The sequence below is a fragment of the Dermacentor variabilis genome, chromosome 9 (assembly GCF_050947875.1).
Source record: "Dermacentor variabilis isolate Ectoservices chromosome 9, ASM5094787v1, whole genome shotgun sequence".
In the NCBI taxonomy this organism is placed as follows: domain Eukaryota; kingdom Metazoa; phylum Arthropoda; class Arachnida; order Ixodida; family Ixodidae; genus Dermacentor; species Dermacentor variabilis.
In genome coordinates, this window is record NC_134576.1 from 106,950,852 (window position 1) to 106,978,685 (window position 27,834).

General features: G+C 45.1%; 2 protein-coding genes across 2 annotated transcripts; both read right to left on the minus strand.

Annotated features, from left to right (window-relative positions):
* On the minus strand, positions 1-27,759 carry LOC142557234 (proteasome subunit beta type-2-like). Its single transcript, XM_075668937.1, has 5 exons — positions 27,525-27,759; positions 9,880-10,002; positions 6,387-6,457; positions 4,499-4,661; positions 1-238 (listed from the first exon to the last, which is right to left on the minus strand). Exons 1-5 carry the CDS (start codon positions 27,613-27,615, stop codon positions 81-83), a joined length of 606 nt encoding a protein of 201 aa, XP_075525052.1. The 5' UTR covers positions 27,616-27,759; the 3' UTR covers positions 1-80.
* On the minus strand, positions 16,188-27,516 carry LOC142557231 (uncharacterized). Its single transcript, XM_075668935.1, has one exon. It carries the CDS (start codon positions 26,754-26,756, stop codon positions 25,113-25,115), a length of 1,644 nt encoding a protein of 547 aa, XP_075525050.1. The 5' UTR covers positions 26,757-27,516; the 3' UTR covers positions 16,188-25,112.
* Positions 27,760-27,834: the final 75 nt, after the last annotated feature.

Genomic DNA, 27,834 nt, shown 5'->3' on the forward strand with positions numbered 1-27,834 from the left:
AATGTGGTCAGCATAGACTTTATTACATGCTGCAAGAGCAAGAGGAAAAAAAAAAGACCTAGCAGGTTTTCTTAAGCAGATCAGGCAGGATTAGGCAAGATGGAAATGTCTTCCTTGTTCCTGATGCCATTCTTGTCCACAATCTGCACTCGGAAGGCAGGGAGGTTGACAAGAAAACGTTTCTGAACCTCACCAACACACTTCTTCAGCATACCGATCGCCTCGTCCTCGCTCATGTCTGCAAAGAGAAACCAGTGCCACCTCTTTGAGCAACCCTTTAAGTCACAGCATCTGTGCCACGGTTTCCAAGCGTTCGGGAGCATTCTTGACAAAAAAAAAATTCAGCAGGTGACAGCACAGCAGGAAAATCCCTTGTACGTAAGCTGAAGTTGTGGCTTGTTGCCACTATGCAGTGCACAGCACTGTGCGAAGTGCACCTGATGTTAAATGAGCAGTGCACACATATTTTTGAATAGGCTAGTTGGAGTGAGTCCATTGTAGTTGCCTGCCACTGAAAAAGCTCGACCACATGTTCCTGGCACATAAAAGCATGACACTCTGCAGGTATGGAGGTTGGGAAATGCTTATAATTTGTCTCCAATGTTTCTGTCTCGAACTGCCAGACCTGGTATCACTGACACTATCGCGACACCATGATAAATAAAAATGGCAATTTCGCTCTAAATGTGAAGCACGTAAAGTGACAGCAAGGTTTAGCGTTGCACTCAAGCTCCTCCGACAGTATTCTAACAACATGCAGGGGCAGCACCTAAGCACAACAAAGCTTGCGTAAAAAGTACCACTACATGGCAGAAACAGCACCCTGGCATCTGCCAGGCGTCTCACAATGCTGGCAAGTGGTGCTGTAGGCGTCGCACCTCAATGGTGCGCAAGGTGAGACTGATGCCCTCAGATTTGGTGCCCATTCTACTCAGACAAGTGTGTACACCAGGGTGTGGTATGCACACAATGGCTCAGGACAGCTAGTGTGTGTCCACACAACACTGATGGCACCAGCTGAAGGCAGACCACTGTTCTAGCTCTGCTGCAGACCCAATTGAGTGCAGCACGACGGTGCCTCTGCATGGCTTCCTCCTGTTTGCAGCCGGATGGACTGTGCTTCACTCGCGTTTCTGAAGACCTCTTAACCCTCCTTGTGCAGGATGTGCCAATGGTGACCTTAAGTGTCCGTATAATTGCGATCACAATAAATGCTCTTGCAGGAACGAAGCAAGCCTGTGTTCCACGATTCCATTGCCCATACACCTCCTGGGCACCGCAACTAGTAGTTCATGGAAACAAGTATTTAAATATTTAGGGTGCTCTACAGTTGCCAGTAGAAAGGGGACACACCATATTTCTCTTCGCGATTTAGTTTCCCATAATTCTCTCCAGGCATGACCTTCATGACTGCAAGAATGTCAAGAGTTGAAAATGTCTTATCTGTGCCATGGAAGCATGTATAGCAACGCGATTCGAAGCAAACAGTAGTACTGTATTCCAAGCAAACAGTAGTACTGTAGCAAACTCACTTTCCAGTGCTTTGAAGTGGCAGTACATGCAAAGTATACTGTGTATAATGATTCATTGTAACTACAGCAGTGCAACACAAACGAGGACAAATAAGAAAATGGGACAGGTACTCCTTATTTGTGATGCACCTACTGCTGTTATATGAAACCATTACCGACTGGCCTTGTTATCGGTCCTGTTCGTGCGCAGGTAGTTTTCAAAATGCCGTGGCAGCAGTGAGCCTGCAAGCCAAGGAACTTGCAGTCGCACGTACGATCAGGCTACTATGCCAGAAAAAAAAAAAGCCCATACAAATTTTCGATTTGTGGTTCAATGTACAGGACATTTCCACGTATTCAAATACAGTCAACATCCGATTTTCTAGACGGCGAAAACAAAAAAAATTTAGGCGGTCCGAAAAAAGAAAAGAAATGAATGCACGCCTTTTATTGTTCCCAATGGCCCAAATTGCCACAAACATGCCTGAAATACCTCTGAAGATGTGCCGTTACACTTATCAGGCTAATTAATGCTTGTGCTGTGACAGGAGATGGCAGGTGCACGCATGCATAATTAAGAAATAAATACTGTGTCCCGTAACAGTGGCCCCTTTCCACTCTTGGCAAGCCTCACTGCAATACACTGCCTAAGCTTGAGTGGGTAACATTGCTGCACCGCAGCAAAGCCGACTCTTCGGAACTGGCATTATGTAATGCTTGATCCTTGCCTTGCTTTCCACACTTTGAAGCCATTGGCGAAGATGACAAAGTCTGCACCTTCGCTGACAGCGGCAATTTCTTCAATGAAAAACACGGCACCGGAGAGCAGAGAGTTCGACAGCTAATATCAAAGCAGCTAGGCCTAGTGCTGCTGCTGTGGCGGCTACATTTGCCAGCGAATCGGCGTGTAAGGGTTTGAGGCGGTAAGGTCATCAAAATGGCAGTGGCAGCAGCTCTAAATGCTGTTTTGGAACTGTGATCACAGCAAAAAATCAGGAAAATTGGACAGCAAAGGGTTTCAGAGTTCAAAATTTCAGACATCCCTATCTACAGGCTCTAGAGGTACACAGAGGTGCCATAAAGGCATCTGAGTTATCAAGCTTGTCCAAAGAAACGGTTGTAGACTGCAACAGTAATGTGAAACATGCCTTTTCGTGTAACTTATGACGAAATTTGTTAGTAAAATTGTGAATAACTGCAGAGAAAAAGTGTAATAAAATCTCATGACTTTTGTTCTGGTGCACTTAGGTGAATCTTCATTGTCTTTTTGCCAGCAGGCTATTTCTGTAAGCAAAACAAGCTTTCCAGGGTCTCCGTTTTTAAACAGCAAGATGGTCTACAGTAAGCATGAATACGCACAGAATGCCTTTGGAAAGCAACAACTCTGAAAACAAATGTCCTCCACGTCTCTGCGGTGGAAAATGCCATTTTAATACATGGTTTGCACGAGGTTACTCAAGCCATGGAGTTTCACACAAAAAACACTAGAGGAATATTTTGCACTTGTCTCAGTGCATGTTACCATTACAGCTGCTCATTACAATAGTATTATTATGAGGCACGCTGTAATGGGAGACTCCATATAAATTTTGACCATCTGGGGTTCTTTTAATGTGCACCTAATGCAAAGTACAAAGGCGTTTTTGCATTCCGCTCCCATCAAAATGCAGCTACTGTAGCCAGGATTCGAACCCCTGCTCTTAGGATTAGCAGCATAACACCAAAGTCACTATGCCACCATGGCAGGTGATCTGTAATTGATGACAACCTATGAATTCAGTACAAGCTTTGCACATAAAATCACACTACAACCATGCTCTGTGCCTCCATGCTCCAACATAGTTCTCAAAAGATGAGATATGGAAAGAAGTTCACCTCTGCCATGGCATCATTGAAATTAGCAAACGTTGTTGGCTGGTGAATTTATTAGAAATTCTTTTTCAGTTAGAAAGTGGTTAATTTGCCCCTGCATTTTCTATAGTGCTGTAGATTCAGATGGTTCTTACCCCGCTCCAATTGGGTCTGGAGCAATACAGAGCCCTCTCAATATTTGAGCCAGAGAAAGCATGTCCTAGTTGAGCATTCAGCTGCTGCCAGAGCAATTGAAGTCACCAGGCGATGAATATTTTGTTATCTCAATCGCACTCCCAGCTCGAAGGTGGCCGCACCTCCAAGCACTTTGAGCTAGAGCGCAGTGCTCTGAATAAACTAGGTGAACGTGTTTCGAGCACTTGATTTAGACCAGCTGGACATGCCATTGGGTTATCGCTTACCTATAGATTCAGCCACATGAATGATAGTGCATTTATTTCAAGGCCTATAGATTCAGCCATGTAAATGATAGTGCATTTATTTCAAGGCCAACCGCAACAAAATTTTAGAACGTGCAGAAACCCTAGTTTCACATGGTGCTGATAGAGCGCAGCTTCTACGCAAAATTTTAATTTTGAAATACATGTAGATATGTCACAAAAATCTATCAAAAATTAATATTTTTGATAACATAATAAGAAAAAGCCACCGTTTATTGCTTGCCTGAAGTGATGCAAGACCTAGGACTTTGAGAACAAGAGCAGATTCTCGAGATGAACCCCCAAGATTTAGCCACTGTCCACAGCGCACTGAAAAATCTCGGAGGCGATGTGCCGGAACTTGCATCATACCCGCTAACACCCAGGTGCATGCATGCGTCGTCTGCTTAGGTGCTATTTAAAATCTGGTAATAAGAAAGCAGGACAATAACCAGCCCTGCAGCTTTGCCAAGATTGCTTCAATAATATATAACACTCATTTAGAGCCGATTCAGCTAAATTGAAATTTGCTGCAGTTGGACTGCTATTGGGTTTTACACGGCTGTGACTGTCTAAATAAATCCCGTTAAGACCATGCATTTTCGTCCCTTCTTTTTCTGATATCGCTTAGGTGCTGCGCAATTACGCATTTATTTTATTAGCGACCGTGTTATCAAGGGCGTCTGATCCACCTACCTTCCCTGTAGTACCTGTCAAGTACAGACATGAGAAAGAAGGCCCCGTAGCCATGTGCCGCAAACGGCACCTTCGCCATGGTCGCCAGGTAGTCAAGGTAGTAGAGCTCGGCACCCTCAGCATCATCGTGGCCAGCCAGGAGAACATTGACGGAGTATGGGGTCTGCAGCGTCACGTGTTTAGGTCATGCAACGATAGAACAAAGTCAACTTACTTACGGATCGAGTTACACAAGCTGCAAGTAAGTGCAGACATGTTGTGATGAGGCACGAGAAGACTCGGCACAGGGATAGAGAAAAAAAAGCTTTAGTGAGAGAAGGGTGGAGAGGTCGGCCTGAGTGAAGAGCCTCTTTCCTGCTACTCCACATTGAGGAAGGGGTTTGTGGGAACGACAGGATAGGAAGATGAAGGCGGTATACGAAGGTGATGATGAATGCTGCTGCGCAGTCTAATGTTTCTCGACACGCTTCTCTATACTACTGCCTATAATGTTTCATGCACAACTCGAGATGCTGTGGAGCTTAGAGCAACTTTTCACACTACCCACATTTGCATCCAAAAAATAGTGTGGGCTACATGACAAAAAGAAATAGGAATGTGCTAAATTTTTTTCCCAATTAACTGAACTCTGGGCAGTCTTATGCGTCAAAACCACAATCTAATTATGCGACGTCTTGTAGTGGGGGGACTACAAATTAAGTGCGACCGCCTGGGGTTCCTTTAACGGGCACCTAAATTTAGGTATGCAAGCGTTTTTGCATTTCATCCCCATCAAAGTGCAACAACCGCAGCTGGGATCAAACCTATGACCTCGAGCTGAGCAGCACAGTGTCAAAGCCACTGATCAATCCTGGCAGGTGTAGGAATGTGCAGAGTAATTTTGCTTACCAGTTACTTGTTATATTACAGTCACAAAATACAAAGTCAGTGCCACATAGAAGACAGCAGATATGAACCTATTAACCACAGGAGTAGAACATCTGTACGATTGCACTCACTGCACAGCTTCTACAGCACACCACCTGACTTCGCGAGAAAAACATAATACATGCATACTGTAGGCTCAAGGCATACAAAAAAAATAAAATAAAATAATAAAAAAATACATTGAGGTAAAATTGATTCCATATGCTATAGTTACGTTACAGTTGAAGCTCCATGTAATGAATATAGGTACAACAACTAATCATTGAATATAAGAAAGTAAATCTGTTTATAGCCAGTGTCGGCATGTAACAAATGCATAAAGGAATCTGACATTACAAGGGCATTTTTGTGAGATGTGAGCTGATTATAATGAGGCACAGCTGCAAGAAGCTTGTAGGTACTAAAAGACTTCGCAGATCAAAAGCCAGTTCTCTAGGAAACACGTGGAGCGATACATTCCCAAGGTCGCGTTACTTGCACAGCTTATGCAGCATTGCTTGCCCAGTATAAAATGGAGTGCATATAGATCGATACAGCCCAAGTACAGCACATTACCATTGAACATCTTTGCATTTCTACACTGACCTTCAGCTCAACCGAGAATGTACTGTGATGGCCAAATTACTTAGTCTATGAGACCTCACAACCTCATCAGCTCAAACACTAAGAACCCATGTTCAGAAGCAAGGGCAGTGCTCACACTTATGTGCAGAGTATGGCCTGTGCACTATGTAGTTTTTAAAGGCCTTTGAGCTCTGGAACTGCCTTTCGATCTTGCGGTGAACAAAATTGCATGCGTGCCTTTCCTTTCCACTTCCCCCTACCCTAGTGTAGGGTAGCAAATCAGGCGAATCCTGGTTGACCTTCCTGCCTTTCCATTTCCCTCTCTCACAATATTCCACGAACAGGAGTGATGCTCAGGTTCTGGGGGTGCCTACATTCGAGAAAATGAGGCACTCACCCTGCTCCTGAGGTAGTCCGCAAGGTTTCGCCGAGTGAAGCAGGCTGCTGCGGATGGGGAGAGCTCGTAACCTGCAGAAGTAAAGCCAGGTCGGGCCAGCTTAAAAAGGCTCGCGAACAACAGATTGCACTTTTTCTGCACCTCAGTTCTTCACAATATCCTAAGCTCCTGATAGCAACGTGATGGCTGCCATGCTGTCACTGAATATAACAGAAGTACACAGGAAGACAGAGGCTTGAACTGACCAACAGTAGTCGAACAAGGAACAGCATGCAATTGCTGTCCTTAGCTCCAGCCACATTCCTTGTACGACCTACATTACTCATCACAACAGCAAGCACGACAAGTGGGTTTGGTTAAATGACTCAGTGGAGAACATTCACCAGCCGATCAGCAAAGAAAAATGTACACTGTTTCGGATAAACATGTTCTGCACTATACTAACAACAACTTCAAGACAGGATTGGATAATTACACTGCACAAAGAGTGATCGGCAGATCCAATTGACCCCAACTACAGCTTTACAAGATCAAGCACAGTTGCTTATGATTAATCAAGGTTTGCAACTGCTTGACAGATGTGCAGGCTTCAGGCATGCAGCTGCGAACATAGAGAAATGTGCTCCCGACGAAAAAAGAGAGCTGACAAGAGAACAAGCAATGAAGTAGCTAAGTCAGAGAAAGGTGTTGCAGAGCCCCTTAAACCATAGTGAATGACCTGTTCTTCTAAACTTGTGAAGTTACGACTACAGAACAAACTGACGAGCCACAGTGTCAATACTTGATTACCCTAAATATGTGAACAGTATGTACATACCCACATTAGCACCTATAGACGGCTTCTCCAGTGAGTATAAAAAGAACATGCTGGTATTTTTTGTTGCATTTCTTTTTTCTCTTCACAGCAAGTACTAAATTTTGTAGAGGTACCTTTGGCTTTTCCTTTGTCACTCTGTAACTCAGCCATGACATTCATTGAAGATGAGTCAAGGCTGTCTTGAGAGCATGCCACAAGCCGAGTCATAACAAACTTATAGCAAAGTTCTAACAGCAGCATGTTCAAATTTCTCTCAAATTATGGGGAAATAGCCAGATGTGCTGGATGGTCATAGGGTTGCATGAATACAACAAGAGAAATGTGAGAAAATTTACAGGAGTGTTAGCCAAACAGCTGCATGAGCAGAAAGGAAAGGTGAGGTCATTTCAGATTGAGCATGCACCATGACTCACTCAGACCAGAATCTGTGCTGACTCATTGAGAGAAAGAAAGAAAAAAAAAAGTGCTGCAGTGTCACCATGCCCACCAAATTAAAAACAATGACAAGATGACGTGGACGAGGAAGTTCAACACAATTGCATTATGTTAAAGCTACACAAACTGAGATTAGGTATCAATCCCGCCAGGTGCCTGTCAGTAATGCTGCATGTTTCAACAATTAAAAAAAAAAAAGACGGCCATCATGATTAGCTAATTCAAAACCTCACTCACTTCCTACTTCCATTCAAACTAGTGCTTTTATATACTAAGAGCTGATGAAACATTTGACTTTGGCAAACACAATTTAGATAAACTGAGATATGACGTGCACAGGTGGGCAAATTCCAATACCAGTTATCTGCCATGGGATTGTAATAGCACAGAGGAGTGCTTGAATGCTTTCATAACGCCATACATCGAAGAGAATACTGATAACAATTGCCTGCCATAGTACAGTCCGATGGCATAGGACACTTTGAAAAGATCTCAGAAGATTAGACTAGATGATGGGCATTCCTGATCAAAATGCAAACTGGCATAAAAGAGAAAGAAAGAAATGAAACAATTCTGTTTTTGCTCGTACTGCTTTCTGCAGAATCTTAATACCTTAACAATGTACTGAATGCTCTGTGATGTCCACAATACTGGCCTCAAATATTAGGGACAATAGGAACAAAAAAAGGGGAATATTAGTAAAGCTGTACTGGTAAACTACACTTGTATAACAACAAAACAGCAACTAACTGCACAAAAAGGCTTAGTGAGCCACGTAATCACAAGAACAAGCAACATGTGGCAATGCCTCCTTAAAGTTTCCACCCTAGCTCTTCACGACGTGGTGAACTTTAAGTGCTTGCTGGAGAGCGAGTAATGGCTAGACAGTAAGCAAGGATTACACTTCATTATAAAGAGACCTAGCAATTAACATGACAACATTTTGAACATTTTATGCAAAAACATATTGTACATACAAGAAAATGCTTCGAAATCCATCACATCAACACGACATACTGGCACAGTGAAAATTAAAGACAAGAAGGCTTGGCCTTCATGTTCTACAATGGCAGTCTCCCGTTTCCCATCAGATTAAAAAGTTCTTTTTTTTTTTACAGATACTTTACTATCCTGAAGTGGTTTAGCGTTGCTCTTTTAGAGTCCATTTCAAATACCCGACTTCCAGCAGACAATCAAGCCTGCCAACCTGTCTGCAGTCAGAGCTGAGCCTAGATTCAGCATATGATGGAACAAAGAAATCCACGTCACACAACTTTCAGAATGAGGCAGTACAGTTTAGGATAGATGGTTGGCCTGTCAGCGTTGCTCGTTATCGTCCAGTGCACCTGTCCCTGTCCTCCTAACACCACTCTGTTTCCCAGAAATACTGATCGGATGATGACGCACAACATAGATTTTCCTCCTTCCTCAATGCAATCCAACACCTGTCTAGACAACCAGCAGCAGCAACAACAACAAAACTAGATACACTGAATGCATAATGCTACATTTCTTGCAGGATGTGGACAACGGCAAGCGCTAGCAACACTACATGCTGGTGATTGCAGGGAATTTCACATTCCAGTTTACCTGTCTGTTTATGTTTACGTTACAGAAATACTAAAGGGGATCGGGTTGATAATAAACAATGCAAAAATTGGCCAGAAAGAATTCTTGCAGAAACGATCGAAGACAAATGCCAAAGTAAGCCATAGTTTTCTCACTGCGCTGCTGCGTTTCTTATGTGGACAGAATGTAGCCTAAGCCGTGATCGTGTAGCAACGCCTTCTGCACAGTTCTATGTCACACTTACAATCCACTATTCATGAGTGGTTGGGCCCACTAATAATACAGGCAGAACGTTACTCTGACCCCTGACAAAGTGCAAAAAGCACGAAAAATGACAGCATCACAAAAGGTATCAATAAAAAATCACAGCCACGGTGCTTGCCCTCCTTACTTCTTTCCTTTGTGCTCTGTGCATGCGCTTCCCTTCCCACTCTGTACTTTCCTTTTCCTCACTCATTACCCTCTACGATGTTAGATTGCCATCAACTAATGGCGACCCAACAAGAACACAGCTCATGAAGCACAGAGAAAAACGCCAAAAATGGCAGCGTATGCCTTCGCTATTCAAAAGTATTACATGTTAGTTCACACTGCAAGATAATAGAGGGAAACATGTATACATAAACAGAGAAAAAAGACAAATGAAGTTAAATGAACAGAGGCCCAACTTACCATTGCGCATTTTGAAAAGCTGGATGTTTTTGGCAATGAACTCGGCAAACTGGACCGTGTCACCAGCCTCCCCGCAGACAGCCATGAGCAACTTGTTGCTCAGTTTGTGAATCTTTTCTTCATCTGCAACAAGAAGTGATGGTTCGTGAGTGTCAGTTCACAGCCTCAAAGGCATGGTGAACCATTTCTGCTTCAAACAACAGTTGTAAGGCGATAGCGTTAAGGGCCCCATGTCACAGAAAATCCAGCATCTGCGCCCTGCCTCCAGCGTCAACTGTCGTTTCAGCAAAAATCATTTCGAACCACACATACCCAGCTGCAGGCCCTCCATGTAGCGCTAGGAAGTTACTGAACTAATTGAATTTCTCAAGATAAAATGTCAGAAAAATTTTAAAGTACGAGTTACATACAACCAACATACATGCTAGCGTCGGATTGCAATTTGAATATACGAGAAATTATAATTCCATTAGGCAGAAACTCAAAACAAACCCCTTTTCCAGACTTTCTACCAATCATAGAGTGACCATGGCCTCAGATTCACGCATGCAAATCTCAAAGGCCATAAAGTGGCACACCCAGTTCCTTGCAACACCTCCAGATGGCACTCGCCTCTGCCGCATCGCATTTTCTTCTTAACTAAGGTAGGGCATTAGGCAGTATAATAGCAAGAGCTTGGTGGCGCAACCCACCGCCCCGTCATAACATCCATCCGTCCGTCCGTCCGTCCGTCCATCCATCCATCCATCATGGCCCAAGCAAGAGGCTACCAGGAAGCTCGCCTTTGTGTATAGCATTCGCCACCAGCGTTTCCCGCTAAACATCACGGTTACATAAGCTGCCATTGCGAGGAAGTGCAAGAAGCAGTCAAACATCTTTTAACGCTATTGTGTTCCATTCTCAAAGGCGAAGATTCAGCGTCTAAATTTTTTTAAGACTAACTCCATTACCAAGAGCCATGAGCAATACAAAGAACACTGCAGCTCTTGTAGACATACTGCTTTCACTTAAGCACCAGATGTACCAAAGATCCTCGTCTTACATTTCGACAACAGCATTATTAATGTCCTCATACAAATATGGCTGAACTGTTATCTAGTTTCTTGAAAGCATCCCACCATTCCCATTATACTTTATAGTAGTGCTGACACAAACATATTGTGTCTCACTTTCTTTTTTCAGCTCTCAACACCATAATTTTGGTATGAAGTCTAAGTTCCTTGAGAGCGCCACCAATAATTCATTACGTCTCCTTCATAGACTCGTTCAAAACGTGTATCAAGCCCAGCGCAGCTTCGGATGTGAAAATGGAGACTCATTATGTACCGAAAATAGAGGCGACAGTTGCACGTTATCACAAACATCTTCGCCTATCTGTTTCACAGCATGTGGTGCCATCGGAAGCATACGCTTTTAATGGACACTAACCGAAACATGCCGCTGTTCCCTGCTGCAGACTGTGATCGTATGTTTTTCGGCCGTAAGATCCCATGTAAACATAAAAAAACTCCAAGCGCACGCACATTTATTCCGGTACCAGCCAATTTCTGCCCGGGTTGTCGCACGCCCCCATTCACAGCTACTGCCGCCAAACTTATTGCGATAAGCATCTTCACTATCAGGTCTCGGAGCACGTGGCGCGTAGTGGAATTGGTAGCATACTGCACGCTTTTAGTAGGCGATAATCCAGTTGGCATGATGTGGGCATCACGTTTTGGCGGCGGCATCCACCATCGGCCACTAGCTCGATTTCGTTTCGGTTTCCCTCTTAAGACACCCCGCAATTGTAAAACAACAAAACGCATCTCGGGCAGCAACGATTGGTGCGACGCTTCGCATTACGTAGATGTCAGCATTAGACGAGTTTGTAAATTTTTTAAAGTTACTTTGGATCGCACGTTCTCTCGGTTAGTATGTTTCTTCTCGAGTTTCATTTTTTTTTTCCAAAAACGTATGAACGAGGTTCTACTGTATTTTTAATTGATCACAATAAAGTGCAACGGACTTGATTATCCTCTGTGTTTCCAAGGAATTAAGGTTCCATAGTGTAATTATTGGGCCGGTAGCTATTTAATAAGATAAAAGCAAGGCAAAAATTTTTTGCGAGTATTCCTGTAAGCTACCAGCAAGGTATGCAACAACTGGCACTGTTGAAATCTTTTAAGCAGATTTTACGGTCTCGTTGCTCCTTGCTAAAATTCTTTTTCGACGTTTACTTAATCATGCAATTAGTTACTTAAACCAAGCTCCGATTGACCTTAAGTGCTTAAGTGCCATAGGGAAGTTGTACACATGTAGAGAAAAGAAGCACTGCAGCAGATAAATGATTTAAGTGCCTAGTTGGGAATGGCACAAGTATTTATACAAAGAGCACATAAATTCACTGACTCGTTCTTTCCTCTTCGTTACTTGCCAACTCATCAATCTATGGCACAAAACTTCTGAAAGTTAGCCTTTTGTTCATGAAACTTCAAACCAGGGGCGCAATCGGATATTGCTGTTCGAAATGCACATTCAGTTTGCGCTCAGTTTCAGCTTATGTGATTGGCTAGACTGTTGTTCGAAACATGCATTCAGTTGGTATTCAGTTTTGCCTCAAATGACTGGCTAGATCACTGTTCGAAATGTGCATTCTATTTTACCTTACGCGATTGGCCCAGCCATTCGTTTAATCTCCATTAAAGCAGCATGCCAATAAAATACTGAATTGAGCGGAATGCTAGATTTTGACTCAAGTTGACCTACTGTCAGCAAGAGACATTTATTCTCAACACAAACAGCACACTATACCATCATGCAACATGACAAGAGTGATAACCAGGTGAATGCGATTACTGGCAAACAGCAAAAGAGCCATATTGATGCTTGGCGATATCTAACTCTGTAATGTCAGAGCAGAAGCATTCATCAGAAGCAAACAGTCATGTCCTTTGATAATAGCAATCCTTGTAGTGTTAACATACCATCTTGTCGAAATTCAATTATATTAACTATGTAAAAAAGAGAAAGGCACCTCAAGGACAACGGCATTTTTCTGTCTCACATCTGTGTGATGCCCTACAGAAATCAATTTTGCAGTGTCCTCCTCGGCGGAGTTTCTGGCTAAATGTCTTCAGCCAACACTGAATGACAGGTAGTGAGCGTCATTTGTTGGATTAGAGCCGGAGCACAGGACAAGAGAGACGCTTCACTCGTGACTTTTTCTTTTGAAAGTGGTTAGAGGAGATAGAGCAATGCAGGATCCCAGGTTGCAGTGGTATTGCACGGGTGATGTGGAGAAAATGCAGAGTACAACTCGTTTCACATACAATGAGGACTGTCTGCACTATAATTCATTCCATAAATAGCATTCAACGCTGTGGACGCTAGTGAGACTTCTTGCGGTGGCTTCGTTAGCAACTGGATGCAGTTCAATGTTTCTTTACTGCTGCTGTGCGCAACTGATTTTTATACAGGCTCAGTACTGAATGAAACAAGTTTTAATCCTTAGAAACAAACACACCATGTTATACGGCTGCTAAAGCGTTGTTTTAGATCATTTGTATTTTTGTTGTTGTTTTCGGGTTTTTTATTTGCAACCGGCCGCAAGGAGCACTGTCGGTGCGCAGCAAAGCATGACCAGAACACCCAGCGAAGCATAGATGGAATGCGCGGAGTGATAACTTTTCTTGACCGAACTTCTCGTATAGTTTCCACAGCGTTGACTGCTATGTATGGAACGGAGTACAGCTCCAAATGAAGCAACAGGTAGCTTGGGGTGGAGCTTGCTTCCAGGGATCGGCCTCTTTATTGCTGAAAAAGCTTCTGCAAAATATATTTTTTTCATGGAATAAGCCTAGCCGTTGGTGTATTTTGCAAATTCGTATGGAATATAATTTAAGGGGGGAGGGGTGGTGTACATGATTTAAACTAATAATCAGAAATTGGTACAGAGAAACAAGCATTATAGGAAACTATTATGAGTGCTCCGATACGTTCTGGTATTAGTTCAATGATTTAAAGGGCTTGGATCTTCATTTCAAACATACAAGAAAAAGAAATTGACAAGTCAAGATGTCGTGTCAGTGCAAGAAAACAGATGCAAAATTGATGATGGCTGTAATTGTCTCCAAAAATAACACTCTAAAGTGTGTAAATGTGTGTGGAAATGGAAATCAATTTATGTGGCCCACCTAGCACTTTACGAAGTTCAAAATAACCTGAAAAATAATTTTCAAATTTGTTTACCTGAAGATCACAGCTTAATATTTTCAATGTTTTATTTGTTTTGAATTCACGCACCCTTTTCTACTTTAAAGACCTTTTTATATCAACATAAATATGGTAGTCTGGCCTTTTTATGCTGCTATCCTCTTTGCTTAAAAAACAAGAAATGCTGCGTACAGTTTAGATTAAATACTTTTTTCCTTAATTGCTGCCTGTAAGATTGGTAAAACTATTCATGCTCCTCATGTGTGCATGCAATCGGCATGTCTGTGCAGCTAGTTTCGAACACTCATTTACTCACGGATATTGCCTAACATTGATGTGCAAATGAGACCAAAAAATGAACATGTTAATAACAGTCTGGAATTTTTCGCTTATCTGCAAATATCCTTCCATATTACATTCAGAAGAATTCAGCTAGAATGGCCACAGCAAAGGAATCTATAAGCAGAAATCTACTTAAAAGCAATAAAATGCCTTTTATTATTAAGTAGAATGCGCAAAGAATGGTGTGACTTGTGGAAAGGAAGCTGCACAGAGCTGTTCTTCATTTGCCACTAAACCGTTCCTAATTTTTGTCCCCATCCCAACATTCAAGTCTTTCAAGCGATGGCACAAGCACGTGGTAAAAACAGAATATAGACCCACAAGCTACTCATCCAAGATTGCCAGGAAAAGGAAGCAAAACCCAGTTGAAAAACAACAACAAAAACGTCTTTAACAGTTTGCCGGAGAATAGTTTAGCGCAGTATGCCTACGCGTATCGTCCAGCACGTGACCACAGCAATCATCCCACACCTGTTAGCAGTCCCGAGGTACGACATTTTTTTTTTTCTCCCCTTTTCCCTTCCCTCTGACAGACAGCTGCATTTCAGGCAGCCTTTATGAAGCATGTTGCTGGCGCTGAATCAGCGCTGACACAAGCGCTTGACGCTTTCGCAGTCACCAACTGTTTTGGAAAGCAAATGGCAGAGAAGACAATTTGCTGCAATATCGTTGCATAAGCTGCATGAGGGAAACTCAAGCATGAAGGCATAGCAGTGTCTGCAGCTTGCTTTTGTTGCTAGTTAGTGTTGTCCAGGGGTTATATTTTGCAAGTATTCTTTCCGCCAGTTTATTTTGCCATCCGGCCCATCGAATGGCTAATAATCCTGGTGACACCGAGGTCTCGGCTTCGTGCAGGACAATGACAAATAACATAAAACGGACACAAAGGAATGTTGTAAAATATGGCCATAGATATCAATCTCATGAAATGTGTGGAAAAAAAAAGACTAGGCCTGCTTCCCATCTGTACGTGCTCTCCAAAGTAAATATTTAATGTCGGTGTGCCACTTAACCAAAAATCTGGACAGACAACAATGAAGTGCTTCTGTTTTCTTAGTGAGGCTTCACCTGTGCTCAACATGTTTGATTATGATGATCACTAGCACAATGCTATGACACGGAAATCCAATTCCTCAGAGGCAGTTAACAGAACTCAAAATTTTAACACTGCACACAGGCTTAATTGTTTCTTGATCACGGATGTGATGTTGAGCTGCATAGCTTTATTATCCCCACCTGCACACCTGTACATCACAACCGTATCACACTCGCACATTATCCCGTACGGGTGTGATCATGTTTTCTGTGTGTGCTTCAGAGCTACGCAGTGAAACTTCACATCTGCATAGGAACTCGTTTCCATCACAACTTGTGCATATGAGCTGGATCCAAGACCTGTTCAGTACTGATAGGTGCATAGATAGGTACCCACTGCACCATTTAATTTGAGGTTGTGGATGCAACTTGTGAAATCCTTTTTTTTTTCTTTTGCAGTGCAAATGACATCCATATTTTTCTTGAAGTGGTGCATGAGGGTCATTGAGGGCTATTTATTCTTGGTAATTATTAACTCATTATCGCTAATACACAAATGCAAGTAATGTCTAAATTACTAGAATGCATTAAACACACTCTATGCAGGATAGCAGAAAAACAGATGTTCCTTCACACTGCTCACATTTAACCTATTAAGCGCTGAAGACCTGCACAATCTAAAGTGTATACGATGTTTGATGTGATATACAGTCTCCAGCAAAAGACAGGCACGAGGCTCATCGAAGAAAAGAAATAGGTGCCCTTTATTGTTCAGCACAACGGTTGGTTCGAAAGCGCATCTCGCTCACCTCTCTCGTTGAGGAAGATGATGTGCGTTTCAAGAGCAATAAAAGTGACTGTAGCAACGACGACAAGGGGAAATAAAAACAAGAAACACAGAAGTAGCAGGAGAAAAAACATGGAAGGCACTTAATCACAGGTTTCACAAGACTGCCACGTACTTTGATGTTCACACTGTCAACATGCAACAGGCTACCAAATAGCGCTGGGAGATCAAAAATTTTGTTTTCACCATGACGGAAGGTGAATGAATGCATCTGCCTCTTCTTGTCATCTTTCCAGCAAATGTAACTGCTTGGCAGTTATGTTTGATGCAGTGTAATGACATTGGGTAAAAGGAACGAGTAGCACACACATCATCGACAGGGTCCTCAGGTGACAGACCAACACTACAAAGCTCCTGCCGAAATGTTTCTGCCAATGGTTGTGGACGCAGACGGCAGAAGTTCGCTTTTGTTTTCTTTTTTCAAATAGACGAAGAACTGGGCAACTATTAGTAGCAAATACATATGAAGAAAAACATTAAAAGAAAAAGCAATCTTAACAAGTAAGCCACTGGTGTACACAATATTTTTTTACTACTAGAAACTTTTGCACTGGAATGAATGAGCCCACTGTGGCTAGCCCATTAAGTGGGCAATGGCTGAGCTACCAAAATATGAAGGAAATCATGCAGAGATCTTTCTCCCCCCTCGTATATCTACCAGAAGAAAGTGCCCCACTGTGGAACATTTTGTACTGACAAAAAGAGTTTCTTCACATATCGTAGACCTTCCCTTCTACTCAGGTGAATGGCCCTTCTGTCCACATCGTTCTCGAATCCTAACATTTTGCAAGCCCCCGAAAAAAGTCTACAGCCTGTGAAATGTCATTTTATGTCTTAAGATGCTGATGACAGGGCCCAGATGCTTGTTGACCATTTGCACCAGAATGTGAGATATTTATGAGCTAAGAACAGCTGAAATTCAGTATGAAAAACTATCTTTCAGACGACAGAGTCACTTGTGATTTTGTTAATTGGAAAAGTTGCTCTGTAAACTGGATCAGGTCAGCATGGACAGTGTCAGTAGAAAAGGCTCCCAAGTTTACACTAGGATATGCTCTTCTAAACAAAGTAACGCTTGCTACCAAAAGCTGTTAGTAAATTCATTTGTTACTTTGTACGATGACATTCATATAAAATAATTACACCAATTAGCAACTAACAGGTGCAAGAGTATTGTGGGCAAACGAGTTGTCACAAACTCCAACTTTATGACCAACGTGATCATGTTTATCTGTGTGGCACTATTCAATAGGGGCTAGAACTCTTAAGCACCTCAAGTGCTTATGCAGTGAAGGTATTAACTAATACACGGCCAGTCACGTCACGTCACAGGTGCTTTAGCGTGACGGCCACGAGCTCAACACGTGCACTTCTTTGAGTGACAAGTGTGCTTATCAATATTTGCAAAGAATAGACGCGAGAAGCAGAGATTTGCCACAGCTTGAAAACCAGACGGTTGGCCTCTCCGAGACACCTTTGGCGATTTTCAGAACCCAGCAGAGACCCCATCTCATAATTCGCAAGTGTGATGTACATTTGCCCAACCAAGGTCATCATTCAAATGAAGACTGCACATGCTAGGACTTGTCACTTACTCATGGTTTCATCGCGAGAGCCGGGTCTACGTTTTTCAATGTTCATTTTCCCCACAAACAGCACTCGGGCCTACTGTTTGCAAAATTGACTACGCTGCCGTTAGTTGGGCAAACTGCCTCGCAGGAAAGCTAGCTTCACAATTACCAAAAAGGGGCTTTTAAAAGTGGTAAGGTTGTAGCCACTGCTGTGCTTTCACCCGGCGTAACAGCGCTGCTTTTTTTTAAGGCATTGTTCATGCAAACATCCCCATTTCGCGAACTCACCAGACATGAAGTGTGACAAAACGCCACAACACGAGTCTGTATTGCACTCTTTGCTCTGACGGTGACTGAGAGATTTGCGATTAAGGCAGATGCAAAATATTTCAAGTAGAGTTTCAAGCAGGCTTTTTCCTATCAATGTTTTGTTACTCTGAAGTCGAATAAACATTTGCAAGAATAATCTTCTTATAACCCACTAGCCAGCATATTGTTGTTTTACACTAGACGATCCTGTTGCATGTATGCAGCAGTGGCAGGCAATCCGAGTGCAAACGTTCTGAAATTTTGGAGCTCAAACACTACCTTCACTACAATCAGATGCACACAAATCTTTCTTAAAGTGTGATAATAATGCAGTGTAAAACATCAGAGATAGCATCGAGCCTGCCACAATAGCTTCACCGTACATAAAAAAACTTGGCAAATGAACTACCAGTAGCAGTTCTACGCCAGCAGAAGTCTGCATTAGTAGATCATTACTCGCTCGCCAGTCAGCAACAACTGGCTAATCAACCAGCATAGAGGAGTACATGAAACAGGACACACCATAATTTTCATCCTGTACCTGCAATCTGTACGAACACACAGAGCGAAAAAGATTCAGAATTATTCTATTTAAAAAAAATGAGAAAGAAGAAAGCTTTCTGTAGAAATAAGATCCTCTAAGTGGTTTCGGCTACGCATCACACTATCTCCTACAGTAACACAGCACTGTCACCTATAAATACCTTTGGGCACTAAACTTGTCAATGGCACAAGCCATTAACCACTTTGAGCACCAACCAAGTTAATGTAGACACCGGTATTACAAACGCACACACACACACACGTGCACACAATGACTATATGAGGAAGAGAAGACATCCACCAACTAGAGCACACGGCAGATGGACACACAGGTTCCGCAAGCTCTATCTATCATGAGCTCAACCACCGGAAGGCACTAACTACAGCTGCAGAAGAGTGCAGCCCACACAGCAAGCAAAGCTCTGAGCTGTTGGGTACAATGCACAAATACCTACTGCCAAAGTCCGACTTGCATCACATTTTCTAAGGCACAAGCAAGACAAGCACGGTGCTGTCGAGACAATTGAATCGTCGCCGACAGGCCAAGAATGCAGGACAGACTCTTCCCCTGAAAGTGTGCTAGGCTTGGTTTTTGTCCCTTACCACTCCACTCCCCCCCCCTCTCTCCCAAAGTAGTTCCTTCAAGGTTGATTCACACGATGAACTGAATAGCTCAATTAGCTTGCCAACTAAACATGCTGTGGCCTAATTAACCACACAATGCCCAAAAACCAATAAAAATAAAGAAAAATTAAATCTTATAGCTGTGGGGAGAACATGTGTACAAAATAAAAGTTACTTGAGTAAACAACTAATAGGCACATTAATTAAATATACACTGCTTTTGAACTATCCAACACTGAAAACATTTTCCAGCCTGTCAGAAATGCTGCTATGTTTGCATGAAGTTTCTCAAGCTTAAATCTGAATCCTAATTTTGTGAGGCTAATGGCACTGAATCACGCTGAGAGAGGCTAAAAAGGTGTTTTGGCTTAATGTCTTGAAGCTTTGCAGTGGGTTATGAAGAACATTACGGTGAAGGTCTTTTAAGTTACTTTTGACCACTTGGGGTTCTGGGACCCCCTAGGATCAGCGGTGCTCCCACTGGAATGCAATGAGGTGGCCGGGAAATGCAAGTCGTTGATCACCGACACACTGACAATACGATAAAGAGCCAGTGAGCTACATTACACTCCACCCAGGAACCGATTTAGCTATTTCATCTGTCATGTGAATCAACCTTTACTGATTGCACAGACGCAAAGTTGAGGTGCCCCAGTGTGTCAGCCACGACAACAACACACAAAGAGACAAGACCAGCGGGCTGGGCACAAAGAGTGCAGGGGAGGTATTCTGCAACAGGCTGCTGTCGAAGTTATGATTGGCTGGTCTGGACTATGTATCCGTGGCAGCGAGGTGCTACAGCCAATCAGCACTTCAGCAGCAGACGAAATGAACATGTCCACTAGGTGGACATTAACAGAATACCTCCCCAGGTCGCATTCACAGCAATACAGCAAGTTTTGAAAACCGGTCAGGTGAGGAGTCATCCTGACCTTGCAAACAGGCAAAAAAAAAATAAAGCACCTCAACAAGAGATCAAGAAGCATGGATGGCGAGATGAGGGAAGAGGAAATATGAAGAAACGAAACGCTCAGTTTGTAGGACACATTCTGCCGAGTTCTCGACCAGCCAACGACGATAGTAAACGCAGAAGGAATGAGCTGCTTACTTTGGTCATCAGACCCTACTAAGCTTCACTTCCTCACCGGAGATCACACAAGAATTTAGTGAAGCGTAATGCCGCAAGGCAGTCCTACGAACGAGAAGGTAAGCAGAAGGCATATTATGTTACACAAATTCCAAGGCAGCATTCAGTGTACACCATGGACACAAGGCCCGCTGAATGCAATTGGGAATGCACGAACCAACATTCAGCCACCCTTCTGGCTCTGAACAGATGGAGAACACCCAGGCCAATGCAAGGTTTTATAATAATAATAATAGTAAAAGGAAACGCTAGAGAAGCCATCAGGAAGCTAACAGAAATTAGTCTCCAGCACAAACAGTGAAGGGTAACAGGAAAGCCCTACACAAGAGTGATCTCCAACAGGAGCCACAGCACACACGCAGCAGTTGTTGCTATCTGGCCATGGATAACACTATCAGCAGCCTATCCAACCTTGGACTTTGGAGAGCACCACTGGTGAGAGTGATAAACAGAAGTCAAAAGAAGAAAAAAGAAAGAAAAGAAGAGAAGGGCTTTGGAAGAAGGATGTTTGGGAACAGGACACCTAGATTTTCGAACACTTCCTTTCCTTCACCATTGAATATCATCATCATCATCATCAGCCTGGTTACGCCCACTGCAGGGCAAAGGCCTCTCCCATACTCCATTGAATATATATATATATATATATATTGTAAAGATCACGGAACCTTTGTTTGCATGCTCAAAACAAAGTTACACACCCACGGGCCAGCATGAGAGAGTGATGGACAAGCGAGATCAATGAACTCCAGTGTGAACCAAGCATTGTACACAAAAATTTTGTAGTCTCTCATTATGCGCACGAGTTTCAATCTACTAGCCACACAGGCAATGAACTCTCAGCACAAAGGGGCATCGTACAAGGTATTAGTGTATAAGCCTGCTGCAACAAAACAAACCATTCTCAGAGTGCAATGACCCAGAAGAATGAACGTGGCAAAAGGAATCCGAATGAGTCACGCTGATGAAATGCCGCTAATCAGAGCCATGCCGCAATCGCGGACAAGAGACATATTCCCGCAATGTTTGGCGCCACTCAACGAACTGTAATCTATGCAGGTATGCGACAAGCTAAGAATTACGGCCAACCTTCCTTCAAAGGATTAGCTCTCCCTCACAACCTCGAGAGTGCCTCCGTTAATGTAAACAAGACTTTGCGACACTCCGTGAAGGCACGTGACCGTTCGCACAGGCACTAGATAAAACGATCATGCGTGAAGCTACAACGCATGCACGTAGAGTGACGCCGCTGCATTTCAAGCAGTGAGGATGTTCCACTACCTTATTTTGTTTTAGTCTTTCTATGCTCTTGCGACAGTTCACAAGGATTCTGCCTCTTTCTTTCTCTGTCTCACATGCACACAAACATGCATGCTGAGTGAAATAAGGAACTAGGTAAATAGCCAAGCAAGCACAATAATAACCTGTTTTGCCTAAGCTGAGCATATAGAGGATCACACAAGCACAGCATTTTATACAAACACTACAAGAAAATCTGGAGGTTGCAATTGCACCAGCTACCACAAAAATTATGAGAAGTACATAGATATTTTTATGCATCGGTGCAGGTTTGCTAAAAAGAAAAAAATAGCCCTGTGGCTCTTGTGTTACCTGTGGGCAAGTTGCCTGGTGTGCCGACAGGCTTTTTTGATGGCAAAATCGTATCTTTGGGCAAACAGCGCCATGGCTATTGCTGTGATTAATTCATGCCTTTCACAATCAACTCCTTTCATTAATTCGGAGTGCTTAAGATAATTACGATAATTTAGGCTAATGGTAGACAGTGAACTAAACCACAATGACACAGCAGCATTAAAGAAAAGGTTAACATAGGAAGCCACAAGGATGAAATTTTAGAGAAATTCATGTGCAGCCACTCATTCTCATGCTGGCATTGTGATGGAGCACATAGACACCTCCAGCCGGATCTCATTCAGCATTTGCAGTATAGAACTTGATGCATGGAAGTAGTAGCCTCCAAAAAGGAAGTTGACAGCAACACACTAAAATGATCACAGAGACTAAACACTGGTCGATTTTCAAAGGAGCACTGCACAAGCGTCTAGGACCGCTGTGCTAAATGACACGCTGTCAAAAAAAGAAACGGTCAACATTCTGCTCTAAAGGCACCGTCAATTTATGGAGGAATCAAACGTGCAGAGGTGGCGCTCTCAACTCAACGCGTGAAAAGGTATTCTTAGACGTGTGCGCCTGCTCACGTTTCAACACAACTGCTTCCGCAGGTTTGGCCAATCTGTGCACATTGAAAGTGATACTCTTGAAGAAGAATGGTCAATGGGAGCTTGACCAATCTGTGCACACTGAAAGTGACACCCTTGAAGGTGACTGGTCAAGAAAAGGACCCAGGGGAACACGGGACGCAGCTACAAAAAAGAAGCCACATCTGAACCTGCCACATACGTTGCCGACAGAACTAGAAAGTAGACGTATGATTTCATTTTACACCATCAATAAACCAGAGGTGTCGCAACAAAAGTAGTCAACATGACTGCCGACCAAGCATTCCTAAGGGCTTGGGATGTTCTCGAAAAACACAGCCGGCACCACGATAATGGTTCACTGTGCCATCACCGATTCATTATGATGTGCTTCATTATGACACGTGTGTACACCAACATTACCTAACTTGCAAGCAATACGCATAGCAATACAGAAGGCATGGTGCACAAAGGCATTGCTGACACGCGCCCCTTGAAAAGAACAGGAAACAAATTCAATTTGTAAAAGACCTATTAGAAAAAAATATATATGTAGACACGATAAACTACAATATCAAATAAAAGTGCCGCTATTTATGTAGCATACAACTATACTGTGCAACATGGTATTAAGGACACTTAAAGTTCACCTACAAGCTTCGGCTTTGAAACAACAGCCTGCTCAAAAGTCATGTTGCCCTATGCTCGCTGTTATGTCTCAAATCAACAAAGTTCCCTGAGACATGCCACGCAAAACAAGTAATCAAAGGCACCAAGAACCCCACTAGGCTAGTTAGTATGCCTGCAAGGCTATTGTGGTCTTGCCATTCGGGGTGAAACACACATCGCATTCATATGAGGTGCTAATATAAATGAAAGCCATTGACATAAGCAGTATGCCACAAGGACTTGTACAAAAGCTTTGGTCTAAGCAGTGACACATAGAAGCACACGGCACATGGTTTACTCTACCGTTGTATCGGTGTAACAATCAGAGTGCCTACGTTAAATAACAATACAACAGGAACTGGGAAAAAAAATTAAATTACAAACTCCAAAGCAAGCAGCAGATACAACTCTTTGCATTGTATGTAGAAGGTTAAAATGCATGTTATCCAAAGAAGCAAGCCTCAAGCTAGTAAATCGCTAGCTGCATTCTAACAAGTAATTGAAGATGGAGAGGTGTGCAAACGATGACTCAGCAAACACAAGAAAGCGCGCCAAACAGGGACATGCAACCCAGCGGACCCTCCAAACATCCAGCACAAATGTCTCTGTCAAGAATCTGCCAACTCGAGGTGCATAACTCAGACTGCAAAAGTCAACATGGCAGAACCAACTGTACTGGGCCTCCACTCCAAGCACCGGACAAATATGAAAGGATAAAATGAAGAAACACGCTGTTTAAATTGTGCCTCTTGCCTCTCTAACCCCTTCTTTTCGCATATAGGTGGGTCAATGATCTGCCCCATTGCTTGAATAGCTCTAAAAGCTTGAACAAATCTCTCCATCCACACACTCCTTTCTCACTCATCACAGAGAGTGGGCATTTTGCCACACTGCCGCCATTCTACAGAAGGTGATCTGAGAGGTCTAACAAACAAGTGCCTCAATGACCACAGCGCTGTTTTTACTTCAGCTTGATTGCCACGTGCAAGTGACGAGTGAGAGGTGACGCAGGATTCATCACATGTGGTGTCTGTCAGATAACAGCGGGCTTTCTACTCGTACCCATGGGTTAGCACATACGCATTAAGGGAGCAATCCCCACAGCAAAAACAAGTGAAGCAAAAAACTGCAAACGCCGCCAGCCACTAGTGCTGCAGATTGTGAACATGGGGAATCCATCTCCTGTTTGGATCTACATTGGTGTGGAAGCAGAGGGGTGGCTTGTCTGGGCTTCTAGGGTAGTGCTGACAGCACAGCATTCACATATTTGACCTTAGTGGCACAGATACCATCCCCCACTGTGGAATGTCCTGCTCTTTCATACGGCAGTCACATACTCAGGCATCGATTCAGGGTGCGTCTTGCAGCAGTGGACAAGATGCATGCTTCACTTCGGAGGAAAGCGCCAGTGATACGCAAACTGCGGCGAGCTCACAACGAGTCGACGAGACCCGCAATTTGGGTCAACGTGCTGGAACCTCTCACTATTGTTGGCTGACAGGCTTGGGCATTCCTCAAGTTGAATTAATTGCTCAGTTGCTTAGACCTGCTCGTTTCGCCGGGGAGCGACTAAGCAGTGGTCGCAAGCGACGGGAACGAGACACATGACCGCTGCTTGCTACGGGTCGTTTCCAAACGACCAACGAGACGCGCGGTCCGTGACACAGCAACAACCGTTGCACAAAAGAAAGCACAAAACGATGCCATCTCCCTCGAGGCGTGCGAGGGAAGTCCCGTCAGAGAATCACGCAACAGCGGCAATAACGCGGCTGCGTCCCCGATCGGCCTCGCAACGGCTGCGCAGCACGGTCTGCAGCGGCGTCGTGGCCTTCGTTGTGTCTCTGAGGCTGAGGCGGCAGCGGCGGGAAGTACGTGTGGATGCGGAGCTGGGGCATGCGCGCATTGAACTTGCCCACGGCCTCGCGCGTGATCAGCTGGCAGTCGTAGAGGTCGACGCGGCGCAGCGCCGGGCAGCGCGACAGGTACTCGAGCGACGCCTCCGAGACCAGCGGGCAGTTGTCGAGTTCCAGGAGCACGAGCTTCTCCAGGCCGGCGGACAGGTGCCGTATGCCCTCGTCGGTCAGCTGCTCGCAGTGCGACAGGCTCAGCTTCTGCAGGCGCGGGCAGAAGCCCGCGAGTGCCAACAAGGTGGCGTCGGTGATGTGAATGCACTCCTCGAGGTCCATGCGCTCAAGCACGGGGCAGCTGCGCGCCAGCGCCTGGAAGCCAACGTCGGTGAGGCGCGAGCAGCCGGCCACCTCCAGAGTCCGCAGAGATCGGCAGTACTGCGCCAGCGCTAGGAGCGCGGCGTCGGAGATCAGGGCGCAGTTGGAGAGCCCGACGTAGGCCAGGTCCGGGCAGCGCGACGCGATCGCCACGACGCCAGCGTCCGTCACGGCACCGCACTCGTTGAAGCCGATGGCACGTAGCGAATGGCAGCCTTCGCCCAGTGCCTGGCACGCGGCGTCGTTGAGGCCCGGGCACCCCTTGGCGATCACGGAACGCAAACGGGAGCAGCCGCGCGCGATGCAGACGAAACCGTCGGGCGTCACTTGCTGTGACCAAGAGATGTCCAGGCGCTCCAGGTAGCGGCAACCGGCCGCGATGGCTCTCAGCGAGCGGTCCGTCAGCTGGCCGCACGAGCCGACGTCCAGGTCGACGAGGCGCGAGCAATGGGCGCCGACGCTCTCGCACGTGACGTCCGTCACGCGTCGGCAGCCGTTCAACGACAGGGCTTCGATGTTGCGGCAGCGCGCGGCGAACGCCTGCATCGCCGCGTCGCCGACGCTTTGGCAGCCGCGCAGCCCGAGCCGACGGAGGAAGCCGCCGCAGCGCATCGCGATGTTCTGCACGACGGGGCCCTCGATGTCTCGTTGAAACTCGAACAGGTCGATCGTCTGCCAGTTGCTGCCGTCGAGCGCGAGGACGTTCCATGACTTGGACACTTGGGCGCAGCGGCACAGCGAGACGAGGTCCAGAAACGAGAAGATCTTGAGGAGCAGCTCCCGGGGCAGCCGCTTGTCGATGAGGGCAACCTCGGCAGTGTTGTCACCGCCGCCGTCGCTCGCAACATCGCCGTTCGCGGTCGGGACGACGTCGACTTGTTCGCTCGTCGCCGTCGCAGGCTTTGTTGTTGTCGCCTTGGCTCTGCCCGAGAAGCTCATGGCACGCCGCAGCTCGGTCAACCTGGCACGCATCGGCCCACGCGGCTGCAGGAGGGCGATGGTTCCTTTGTGTGTGTCTTCGGCGCGGCCGGGCGGGCTTTCCCCTCCGTCACGGCCGAAGGTTCGACGACACCAGCAACGGGGGCCCGCTCTCTCCGTCAACACATCGCCATGTTCTGTCGCCCGCGAGGGACTGCTCACGGAACAGTGATCCATGCGGCACAGCAACAGCACGCACGGCTTTGTTTGCGCCCGTAGGGAGATCGTCGGCCGTGAGAGTGCGCAACGGTCCACAACGCGCACTCGTCAGCAGCTTATCGGATGCTGCACTCTGTGTTTAAAAGCGCATCACGATTCCAGTCGCTACGTGATCGTGTCTGAACATAAAGAAACTACGGCACAGCGCACAACTAGAGCCAAACTGGGTTCTGAGGGGTGGCAGGGTCACGCAGCCCACCGCCGAAGCTCAGTCGAAAACGACGACAGCGCCACCATCACGACTTGTGGTCTCCCTGAGAGGCTCGACTGTGCCATTACGAAAGAACCGGAGTGCATTCCCATGGTTGTGCAATCTTTTGATCGAAAACGCAAGCGTCATGGGACGGAACCGAGTGCACCCAGTAGCCGATAGATCGCGCTTCTGGCGAGTACGCAAATTCGAGTCCCGCGCAAGTTAGTCGCGCATTCCGAGCAATTTCTGGAAAAAACCAAAGCCGCATTGGTCTTGAAATTCGCCAGAAGCAGCCGGAAAATCAGGAGCAAATCAAGTAAGGGAAAATAAACGAACGCGATGAGCGACGCGGGTAGTACAGTGTCTATCGTTCCGGAAACACCGGCACGTTCGAAGCTGATAGGAAAATTTGGTAACAATTCGACATCGGTCTGGACCTAAGGAAACGATCGAATGTTTACCAGGAAACATTTGCTTTCGTTCCATAGGCAATGGACAATAGGAAATGAGGCGGTGCAAAAGCGCACACTCACCGTGCTTAAGGACTATGATGCTGAATGCGGTCGTCCTGTCGGCCGCCAGCAGCGCAAAGTCCTTGAAGGCGACTCCCACAAGACATTCCATGCTTAGTCCGGTGAATCGGCTTGGTGCGGACCACGCGGTTAAAGGATAACACGTGAGACAAAAAAATTGAAGTCGTCGAACAGACACAAGCTCGGACGCTCAAACTCACGACGACGACAGACCGGAAGTTGGGAAGCGCTCCCTGTTGCCTCTCCAGTACTGTGAATGTTTTGTTTCCTGTTGACACCTTTTACCGCAGCGACTCGAGTCCTTACTAAA

What these genes read in the sequence shown, in the direction of transcription:
- LOC142557231 (XM_075668935.1), bottom strand. Translation starts at nt 26,756, where the DNA reads ATGGATCACTGTTCCGTGAGCAGTCCCTCGCGGGCGACAGAACATGGC.
- LOC142557234 (XM_075668937.1), bottom strand. Translation starts at nt 27,615, where the DNA reads ATGGAATGTCTTGTGGGAGTCGCCTTCAAGGACTTTGCGCTGCTGGCG. An exon ending in GCTTTTCAAAATGCGCAATG is followed by an intron (nt 6,458 to 9,879) that starts GTAAGTTGGGCC and finishes TTACTTCTGCAG; the next exon opens with GTTACGAGCTCTCCCCATCC. An exon ending in CGGACTACCTCAGGAGCAGG is followed by an intron (nt 4,662 to 6,386) that starts GTGAGTGCCTCA and finishes GTGACGCTGCAG; the next exon opens with ACCCCATACTCCGTCAATGT.